Here is an 11,620-nt window from a genome sequence, read left to right as displayed (position 1 = left end):
TCAAGGCTCAGGAAACCCTTGCAGGTGTATCGAGTTAATTAGACAATTCAAGTGATTTGTTTAATACCCTACTAGTATACTTTTTCATGATATTCTAATATTTAGAGATAGGATATTTGAGTTTTCTTAAGCTGTAAGCCATAATCAGCAATATTAAAAGAATAAAAGGCTTGCAATATTTCAGTTGATTTGTAATGAATCCAGAATGCATGACATTTTTGTTTTTTGAATTGCTTTACAGAAAATAAAGAACTTCATCACAATATTCTAATTTTCTGAGACAGTCCTGTATATATATAAATATATATATATATGTTGTATATTTTATATAGATTTATATATAAATATAAATGTTATATATTTAGATAGATATAACATGTATAACATATATATATGTTGTATATTTATATATATATATATATATATATATATATATATATATATTAATTGAATAAGCTTCATCAGTGGTCTATGTCACTATCGATATACGAGCTCGATGCATTTCGGGGAGAGAAGATGACGCGACAATCGATGTGAAGGAGCGACTAGAACACTGACCTGAACTCCTCTACGCTAAGAGCTCCACATTATTAACAACCACGACATATGAAAACACACGTGTGTGTACATTATCGTACACACACACACATGTTGTACACACACTACGTAATATGGATACATTCTTCATCAACACTGAGCATCGCCTCTCTAAACCCTCCAGAGGGATCATCTAAACCCTCCAGAGGGATCATCTAAACCCTCCAGAGGGATCATCTAAACCCTCCAGGGGGTTCATCTAAGCCCCGCCCCAGTGGACGGGTCCTGTGGCATGCGGCCGTGTCAGTCCTCGGGTTCTGCTGCCGGCCGTCGCGGGCGTAGTTCTGTTTCCTGTCCGCACTCTGCACGTGCTCAGTAGAGCCCACCGACACAAAGGTCACTTCCCTGAACTCGGCCCGGCCTCCCCTCAGCGAGGTGTCGATGTCCCCTGAGGGTCTGAGCTGACGGAATATTCTGGGAACATCGGCTGTAGTTTTTTTGGTCTGACGTGTAGGATTTGGACTTGATGGCGGCCGTCGAGAATGACGGCGTGGAAACAGCCGGTTCCTCTGGCGGGGGGTCTGGTTTTGCTGATGGAGGTCACGTAGAGGTCACGTAGAGGTCACATAGAGGTCACGTAGAGGCGTCGGTTGCACGATCAAATTTAACCTTCCTCGTGCACACAGAAACATGAAGGTGCCAGCTGGAACCGAAAATGGTTCTTCAGGGTGATGCAATAGAAGAACCGTTTCTGGCTCCATAAAGAACCTTTAAAACCAGCTTTAAAGAACCCAGGTTTCTGTCGAGCCAGAATTGGTGCCTTAAAGAACCATTTTTTTAAGGTTCTTTAAAACACCTTTATAGGTTCTTTCAAACCAGGGTTCTTTAGAGAACCATTTCCTTAAATAGTTCTTCAAAGGACCTATAATGGCGCCTCAAACCAAACAAAGGTTCTCCAGTAGGTGAGGGTTCCTCGTAGAACCACAGAGCCTTTATTGTTCTGTGTGTAGCAACGTGAAGGAACGTTCCTCTCTCTCCTAACTCGTCCACTCCGGGCCGCCGGTACCCCTCCCCCCCAGAGGTCGTGCTCTTACAAGCGCCCGCCGCTTCATTATTCAGACGGTCGTTTTTGACCGAAAGAGGCGGAGCTTACTCTCTCGCTACTCACCGGCCGTGTAAACAACCACGGTCACTGCTCGCACTTTGGTTTCTCTGACCCTCCTCTTCCTCTTTCTCGCTGTGTGGCACCCTCTTATTTAGAAGGGCGGGGGGGGGTGGGGGGACCAGACCAGAGGTCGGCGGCTACACAGGAAAAGGTCGGTGCTGTATGCTGAGAGTCTGTCCATCACTGCAGGTTCCTTCGGGGGGGGGGGGGGGGTCTGAAGGCCTGTACAGTGGGCGGCGTGTGTGTGTGTGTGTACTGTGCGTGTGTGTGTGTGTGTGTGTGTGTGGTTTTGTGTGTCCTAGTCGCGGCTCCGGTTGCGCTTCTTGAAGAAGAAGAACGCCGTCTTCTGCGGCGGGCCGAGCAGAACCGGGACCTGGTTCATGTGCGTGATCCGGATCTGTGAGGACCGGAGGAGAGGAGGGACAGGTTGTTGTGCAGAGTGTTTCGCAATATCTTACCCCCCCCCGCCCTCCGTCCTAGCCCAATCCCTCAGCACCGCTCACCGTGCAGGGGGGCTGCATCCACGGCTCGCCATCGATCTGCATCGGCAGCCGGCGGGACGTCCTGCGAAGGAGAGAGAGGAAGAGACGGGTGAGAGAGGTGGGAGGGGGGGGGGGGCAAGGAGAGAGAGAGAGAGAGAGAGAGAGAGGGGGAGGACGTGAAGGTCAGATCACACACACCTCTGAGGCACGAGATGCCTGTTCACACCGCCCCAGGACCGGGTCAAACACTGCACCCTTTGTTCCCATGGGAGCCATTCCCAGACTGCCCCCACACACACACACACTTTAAACTCACAGACCCACTGTATGTGTAAACACACACACACTCAGTGTGTTGGTTTGAGGCCTAGAGACACACAGCGTGGGAGAAGGGCCGTGTTGAATGCTGCTGCGATTCTATTGGAGGAGAGCGTTTTGGGGGGCGGGGCTCAGAGCTACGTGTAAACGTCGTTGTTGGTACAAACAAAAACACGTTCTTGAAAAAGAAGAAGGAAAAAAAAAGTCAGATCCAAATGAAATTGGTGAAAATGAAATACTTGGAATCCTGGAAGAGAATCCAAACTATTAAACTCTAGTGGCGGACATCTGGCGCCCCGCGATCGTCTCGTTTAGGAAAGAATTCATTCATCAAATACATCATTGTCCTCTTTGATCATGCGTCACGCGTCGGATTGGATATGGACGCATTCGGGTTGGGGGGAAGCAGTTTCCAGGAAGGTAAAAGAAAGATGGAGGACGGAGATCAGAGGATGAGGAGGAGGGAGGAGGGAGGAGGGAGGAGGGAGGAGGCTCTGACCTGATGGTGACGTTGGCACACTGGGCCAGTCTGCGTCCGGCGCTCTTCAGTCCGGTGTAGATCTGACCCATCTCGATCGCCCCTTCCAGGCCGACCACCTCCACCAGCTGGTCCCTGAAGTCTGGAGGGGGGAGAGAGAGAGAGAGAGAGAGAGAGAGACATAGATATGTTATCGGCCTTTTGCTCGACCAAACTCAAAATTAGAGCTTCAATATAAGGTCTATAGACACATGTCCCTCTAGAGCATGAAGCTACGTCAGGTCTATAGACACATGTCCCTCTAGAGCATGAAGCTACGTCAGGTCTATAGACACATGTCTCTCTAGAGCATGAAGCTACGTCAGGTCTATAGACACATGTCCCTCTAGAGCATGAAGCTACGTCAGGTCTATAGACACATGTCCCTCTACCATGAAGCTACGTCAGGTCTATAGACACATGTCCCTCTAGAGCATGAAGCTACGTCAGGTCTATAGACACATGTCCCTCTAGAGCATGAAGCTACGTCAGGTCTATAGACACATGTCCCTCTAGAGCATGAAGCTACGTCAGGTCTATAGACACATGTCCCTCTAGAGCATGAAGCTACGTCAGGTCTATAGACACATGTCCCTCTAAAGCATGAAGCTACGTCAGGTCTATAGACACATGTCCCTCTAGAGCATGAAGCTACGTCAGGTCTATAGACACATGTCCCTCTACCATGAAGCTACGTCAGGTCTATAGACACATGTCCCTCTAGAGCATGAAGCTACGTCAGGTCTATAGACACATGTCCCTCTAAAGCATGGAGCTACGTCAGGTCTATAGACACATGTCCCTCTAAAGCATGAAGCTACGTCAGGTCTATAGACACATGTCTCTCTAGAGCATGAAGCTATGTCAGGTCTATAGACACATGTCCCTCTAAAGCATGAAGCTACGTCAGGTCTATAGACACATGTCCCTCTAAAGCATGAAGCTACGTCAGGTCTATAGACACATGTCCCTCTAAAGCATGAAGCTACGTCAGGTCTATAGACACATGTCTCTCTTGAGCATGAAGCTACGTCAGGTCTATAGACACATGTCTCTCTTGAGCATGAAGCTACGTCAGGTCTATAGACACATGTCCCTCTAAAGCATGAAGCTACGTCAGGTCTATAGACACATGTCTCTCTAGAGCATGAAGCTACGTCAGGTCTATAGACACATGTCCCTCTAAAGCATGAAGCTACGTCAGGTCTATAGACACATGTCTCTCTAGAGCATGAAGCTACGTCAGGTCTATAGACACATGTCCCTCTAAAGCATGAAGCTACGTCAGGTCTATAGACACATGTCCCTCTAGAGCATGAAGCTACGTCAGGTCTATAGACACATGTCCCTCTAAAGCATGAAGCTACGTCAGGTCTATAGACACATGTCCCTCTAAAGCATGAAGCTACGTCAGGTCTATAGACACATGTCTCTCTTGAGCATGAAGCTATGTCAGGTCTATAGACACATGTCTCTCTTGAGCATGAAGCTACGTCAGGTCTATAGACACATGTCCCTCTAAAGCATGAAGCTACGTCAGGTCTATAGACACATGTCTCTCTAGAGCATGAAGCTACGTCAGGTCTATAGACACATGTCCCTCTAAAGCATGAAGCTACGTCAGGTCTATAGACACATGTCCCTCTAAAGCATGAAGCTACATCAGGTCTATAGACACATGTCCCTCTAAAGCATGAAGCTACGTCAGGTCTATAGACACATGTCTCTACCATGAAGCTACGTTAGGTTTATAGACACATGTCCCTCTAGAGCATGAAGCTACGTCAGGTCTATAGACACATGTCCCTCTAAAGCATGAAGCTACGTCAGGTCTATAGACACATGTCCCTCTAAAGCATGAAGCTACGTCAGGTCTATAGACACATGTCCCTCTACCATGAAGCTACGTCAGGTCTATAGACACATGTCCCTCTACCATGAAGCTACGTCAGGTCTATAGACACATGTCCCTCTAAAGCATGAAGCTACATCAGGTCTATAGACACATGTCCCTCTAAAGCATGAAGCTACGTCAGGTCTATAGACACATGTCCCTCTAAAGCATGAAGCTACGTCAGGTCTATAGACACATGTCCCTCTACCATGAAGCTACGTCAGGTCTATAGACACATGTCCCTCTACCATGAAGCTACGTCAGGTCTCCAGACACATGTTCGCCATACCAACCCCTCTTGTCTCTGCGGGGGCTTTCCAGGAAATAATCTTAATAGGATTGGGCATCTAACAGAAATTGCTGGACAGTTGGAGACTTATGGATCAACAGGACCGTGAACACAATGGCCGCCGCGGAGGACAGATGGGACATAAGTCTTTTTGTGTCGTCTGTGGTAGCGGTGAAAACGCTCTCTAATACGCAGAAGGCGTCAAAATAAACTCCAGCTAGTATTGACGTGTCCTAGTTTAGGATACAAAAAAAACTAAAAACGTTCTTTTCATGGATGCTTTTTTCCCCTGCTGTACCGTGACATTTATAAATCCCCCCCCCCCCCTTCGCACAACCACCCATACACCTCCACTTCCTCCCTACACCAAATATGGGCATGCCGTCCAGCCGAGGGAGCCCACCGCGCTGGTTCTCACCTCGCTGACGATTCCCATACCTCATCGCATCTCGGGCGACCGGCACTGCTCCTTCTCGGTGAGGTGGAGCTAAGAATAGACCAGAACACAGCCTCTTACATAACGCCGCCGCAGTGCATTCTGGGATGGGATGGCATCGCCTTTGCCAAGCAACGGGGAACCGTCGCTGCTGTGCTGCACTGTTTTGTTCCCTCTCTGCTGCGCAGCGAAATCTAAAAAAGTCATTTAAAATTCCTTCATTGTTTAATAATAAATAAAGAACAATCACACTTTAGATGTATCCCCTGGTGGTCAGGAGAGAGAAGGCAACTTTTACGCATGAAGCATGGACTTCTATACAACCAGAGGAGTCGCCCCCTGGTGGTCAGGAGAGAGAAGGCAGCTTTTACGCATGAAGCATGGACTTCTATACAACCACAGGAGTCACCCCCTGGTGGTCAGGCGAGAGAAGGCAGCTTTTACGCATGAAGCATGGACTTCTATACAACCAGAGGAGTCGCCCCCTGCTGGTCAGGAGAGAGAATGCAGCTTTAACACATAAAGCGTAGACTTCTATACAACCAGAGGAGTCACCCCCTGGTGGTCAGTGGAGAGAATGCAGCTTTAACCATGAAGCATAGACTTCTATACAACCAGAGGAGATGACCCCTGGTGGCCAGTGGAGAGAATGCAGCTTTAAGGCACTTCAACATTGGCTTTACTTTTCAGAATTAATAATGAATTCCTTTTTTAAAGATATTATTCCTGAATGTTAAACTGAACTGAAATTTAAATCAAATACAACATTTATAAAATGGTTGCAGTTGCGATTAAAACCTTAAGGATAAATATATAGAATGACATAACAAAAACTAGAAAAGAGGAAAGAGAGAAATATAAATGTATTCGATGTCTGAATCCCATGAAGATACCATCTGTTCTTCAACTGGAATTAAACGGCATTGTTTTTGTCGGCTACATCTGCTCCCGAAATCCAAAATTAAATCATAATCCATTTTTTGCTTTAATTCAACGGCCCTCGATCAAACACAGGCACTGACGTGACGACCACTTAGAAAGACAAAGATACTAAAAATATTTTAAAAAAGTTTGGAATCATTTATGACTGCGAAGCGTGAGGAATACATGTGATTTGAAAAGTGGTATAATATATATATGTATATATATATATATATATATATATACAATTTTGACCTAAATATGGCATCTGAAAATCTTTGAATTTCACAACATCGAAATATAACTTTTAAATGGAAAGACTTGAAATATACAGCAGACAATTCATCATTGTAGCCCCGCCCACCAGGACCTGTGCCGGTCTTTGAAGTAAATGTCGGCCATTTTAAAAGTTTGGCATCAAGCTGTATTGAAGAAGATTTGAAGAGAGAATGCAGCGTTAACACATGAAGAATAGACTTCTATACAACCAGAGGAGTCGCCCCCTGCTGGTCAGGAGAGATAATGCAACTTTAACACATGAAGCATAGACTTCTATACAACCAGAGGAGTCGCCTCCTGGTGGTCATTAGAGAGAATGCAACTTTAAAACATTAAGCATAGACTTCTATACAACAGAGGACTCGCCCCCTACTGGTCAGGAGAGAGAATGCAACTTTAACACATGACGCATAGACTTCTATACAACCAGAGGAGTCGCCCTTTGTGGTCAGTAGAGAGAATGCAGCTTCAACACATGAAGCATAGATTTCTATACAACCAGAGGAGTCGCCCCCTGGTGGTCAGGAGGGAGAAAGCAGCTTTAACACATGAAGCATTGACTTCTATACAACCAGAGGAGTCGCCCCCTGGTGGCCAGTGGAGAGAATGCAGCTTTAAGGCACTTCAGCATTGGCTTTACTTGGTTCTGTCTTCCCGAGTCATCGGGTCTCTTCTCTCCTCGTTGAACAGTATTTCTCGTGAACCAGCCGTCAGTCGGAGTGTTCGTGTCTCCGTGAAGCCGTGACGGGGTCACGAGGAGTCAAAGAGAAATAAACTACAGAGCCCACGTTCATCGCAATAAAGGAGCGTGTCACTCAACCACAGAGGAACCAGCTAAATCCAGCCCTCGCTACGCAGACAATATGATCATCATGATCATGATTATTATTATTATTAGCAGCTGGTTTTAGTCTTTTTCATCGGATTCATTGACATGCAGAAACATTTTTAAACGTCTACAGACTCGACGCCGAATTTAGCGGTCAAGCTATTTATAACGAGCCTCCAATTAGAAACAAAGATGAATTATGAACCCCCCCCCCCCCCCCCAGAGCTGCAGCTTCTTTCATTGTTCATCAGCGTGAGGTGTTAGGCTATAATTATTAGCAGTGTATCCTTCCTCCGCCCACACACAGGCCCCTCCCCCCCCTGCCCCCGGCCAGCTTGTTATTGCCTCGCGGTGCCCGATGTCATGGCAGATGGTCAAGAAGAGAAGAAGAGCACTTGGCCGCCACACAAGGAACACCGTGTTACTACGATACGGCGCGGGAACATCACACCTCCTCACACGGCCCCGTGAGCACCCAGATGGGGACATTTCACTCTGTGTCCAGAAACCAAAATCGTCATGACAATTTTATTCCCAGATAGAAAAGAGAGAGAGAGAGAGAGATAACAATCATGGGAAAGACCAGATTGTCAAAGAAGCTTTTTTGAAATGTCATCTTCTCTTTGTGTGTTTCTCCTCCACTCCCACCCTGTTCTTTAGAGCGAGTGTACCTCTTTAAGGGTCGCCCTGTCATTCATTAACTCTCAGTTAAAGTGCCACTGGAAGGTCGCGCAACTCAGGCGGCGGCGAGTGCATCAGAGGAATCACAGCGAGGCTTTTCCCCCTTTTCCTTTCCTCCCTCCCGCAATACGCAGTCTCTGGATGCCATCGGCACCCGACGTAGCCTTGGGAAGGATAGGGAGGCGAGAGAAGGAAAGGTGAGGCAAAGGAAAGGAGCCAGTGACGGGTGGAAGAGGAGAGAGGGGGGGGGGGTGGAGTCGGATGAGCAGCGAGAAAAAACAAATGAGTCACGGAGGGGAGAGACGCATCGTGAACTGGGTCAGAACATCCCTGCAAAAACAGGAAAAAAACCTCTGGTTGTATAGAAGCATACGCTTCATGTGTTAAAGCTGCATTCTCTCTCCTGACCACCAGGGGGCGACTCCTCTGGTTGTACAGAAGCATATGCTTCATGTGTTAAAGCTGCATTCTCTCTTCTGACCACCTGGAGGTGACTCCTCTGGTTGTATAGAAGTCTATGCTTCATGTGTTAAAGCTGCATTCTCTCTCCTGACCACCTGGAGGTGACTCCTCTGGTTGTATAGAAGTCTATGCTTCATGTGTTAAAGCTGCATTCTCTCTCCTGACCACCAGGGGGAGACTCATCTGGTTGTATAGAAGTCTATGCTTTAGCTGAAATGGCCATTAGCCTTGAGATGCTAACGCTAGGCCACCTCAACTGCCTCGCCCCTCTCGAGCTCCTAACCCTGACCCTAACACGGCCCCTCCCCCCCGGGTTGAGCCCCGACGTCCATGTTTAATCATGTGCATCCTTTCCAGCTCAATTCACAGCAGGAAATTGAGGAAATCTGATCTGGGAGCAGGGAGGAAGTAAACAGGGGGAGAGGAGCGATGGCGCGGAGATTAAAAAAAAGGGGGGCGGAGCTTGGTGATGGGACCTCAAAGTGTACGGGAACCCTGTTCCTGTCATCCGTCTCCATCGGGCTGACAGGAACGGACTCTTGACCTCACTTAAGATGGACGTCCACTGGGAAGGAGAACTTCATTGTTGGCTTTTACCAAGTTTATGGAAACAATCTCTCTCTCTCTCTCTCTTTATATATATGTTAAAAGATGCTTGCACAACCCCCAAACTTTACTTGGATCTCATTGTATAAGTTAACTGCATGATGCCCCTCCCCCTTTGGGCCTCATTCAAGAACCACTGTGCACGGAGGATTTTTTGAGATTTTGCCGCATTCACCAATTTTCACCAGAGATTACCCATGATGCATTGCGCATTCAATTATTTTGAAGCAATTTCGCGTTTGAAAAGCCTGTAGAGTGTAGCCTCATGTGGTGTTATTGGGACATTACTCATGCCAAGATATATATATATACATATATAATATATATGTATGTATATATATCTATAAATATATATATTATATACATATAAATATTATATATATATACATATATATATAATATATAAATTATATAATATATATATACATATATATATGTATAATTTATAGTGAAAGTGACATTGTCATGTGTTTGTGATTCGGGGGTTTCAGGTTTTTTGAGCACACACACACGCACACACGCTGTGCACACACACACAAACGCTGTGCACAGACACACACACACACACACACACACACACACACACACACACACACACACACACACACACACACACACAGTGACTCAGAGGACCAGGCTCCCCGCTGAGGCCTCGGGTGTCTCAGTCTCTCCGGGTAACGCGGCTCGTTGCGTTAACCGCAGCAAATAGATTTAAAAGCTTTAGTTTATTGCACCAGAGAAGCAACTGCCATAAACAATTAGTGGTATGATAAACATGCACACACACACACACTCACACACACACACACACACACACACACACACACTCACACAATGATGCATACCTCTCTGAAACTAGAGCACTCGTCTCGGAGTCCTATTTCCAAATAGCATTAGCAGGAGAAGCTAATTTGATAAAGTTTAGTTCCTGAGGGAAAAGTCTGGAGCACCAAAAGATTCCATCACACACACACACACACACACACACACACACACACACACACACACACACACACACACAAAGTGAATGGGTTCACACGGAGGTGTCGAGGTGTTTCGCTGAACCTGATTCTAACTTTACTGTTAAAGTAAAAATACCTTTTAGTCCCATAGAAACGGCAATATTACAATAATAACATTGTGTCCGAGGTGTTCGGTCACCACCTTATAATATATAAATACCTGTAAATTGCAACGCAGTCCATTAAAAACGTGAAATGTTCATAAATAAAGAGTCGGTGTAGAGATGATGTCATGGTGCAGGACTTTCACCCAGGAGACCACAGTTAGTGTCCTGGTTGAAAGTTGCGTAACTATTTTACATCAAGTACACAATGGACTTAATAACAACGTCACCACTGGGACTTTACTACTTCTAAATAAGAACACATTGATATAACAACTATAAATAAGACCTCTAACGTCCTCAGAGGCGACTCTTCTGACCCTGGCCACCGATTACAAAGAGTGCCACGTCATGAGACCACGACATGGTCGTTGGATCGCATTACAGAGGTCGGGGGTCGATCTCTTTGCGTCGCTCGGTGGAACGAGATGAGGACGATCCCGCCGTGTGACGAGTTCGGCGGTCGTCACTCCTTTAAGACGGAGCGCTGGGATTACGGCTCGGATTCAGGTCGAGAGCTCAGGAGGGAGGGGAAGATTCACAAGGTGAACGGCGCTAATGGTTCCAGACACGGAGACACACTATATATTTATATATAAAACAGTTATATATATATATATACAAATATATATATATATAACTGTTTTATATATATATACTGTATATATATACACTACCGTTCAAAAGTTTGGGATCACCCAGACAATTTCGTGTTTTCCATGAAAACTCACACTTTTATTTATCAAATGAGTTGCAAAATGTATAGAAAATATAGTCAAGACATTGACAAGGTTAGAAATAATGATTTGTATTTGAAGTATTAATTTTTTTCTTCAAACTTTGCTTTCGTCAAAGAATGCTCCTTTTGCAGCAATTACAGCATTGCAGACCTTTGGCATTCTAGCTGTTAATTTGTTGAGGTAATCTGTTGAAATGTCACCCACGCTTCCTGAAGCACCTCCACAAGTTGGATTGGCTTGATGGGCACTTCTTGCGGACCATACGGTCAAGCTGCTCCCACAACAGCTCAATGGGGTTGAGATCTGGTGACTGTGCTGGCCACTCCATTACAGACAGC

General features: G+C 46.0%; 1 protein-coding gene across 3 annotated transcripts in view; it reads right to left on the bottom strand.

The window, feature by feature from the left end:
* Positions 1-346: 346 nt before the first annotated feature.
* Positions 347-11,620, bottom strand: part of LOC130203365 (diacylglycerol kinase beta) — an 85,000-nt gene continuing 73,726 nt past the window's right edge. For 2 of the 3 annotated variants that reach the window (XM_056429484.1, XM_056429491.1), the window contains exons 24-26: positions 3,002-3,122; positions 2,206-2,266; positions 347-2,099 (exon numbers count right to left, since the gene is read on the bottom strand). In XM_056429484.1, coding sequence (XP_056285459.1) covers positions 2,001-2,099; positions 2,206-2,266; positions 3,002-3,122 — 281 coding nt within the window. In that variant the 3' untranslated portion in view covers positions 347-2,000. The remainder of the gene's footprint in view (positions 2,100-2,205; positions 2,267-3,001; positions 3,123-11,620) is intronic. The other variant, XM_056429499.1, reaches the window with a different exon arrangement.

Source organism: Pseudoliparis swirei, chromosome 2 (assembly GCF_029220125.1).
Source record: "Pseudoliparis swirei isolate HS2019 ecotype Mariana Trench chromosome 2, NWPU_hadal_v1, whole genome shotgun sequence".
In the NCBI taxonomy this organism is placed as follows: domain Eukaryota; kingdom Metazoa; phylum Chordata; class Actinopteri; order Perciformes; family Liparidae; genus Pseudoliparis; species Pseudoliparis swirei.
Note: the sequence above shows the minus strand (reverse complement) of the source record. Positions and strands in the feature narration are given on the sequence as shown.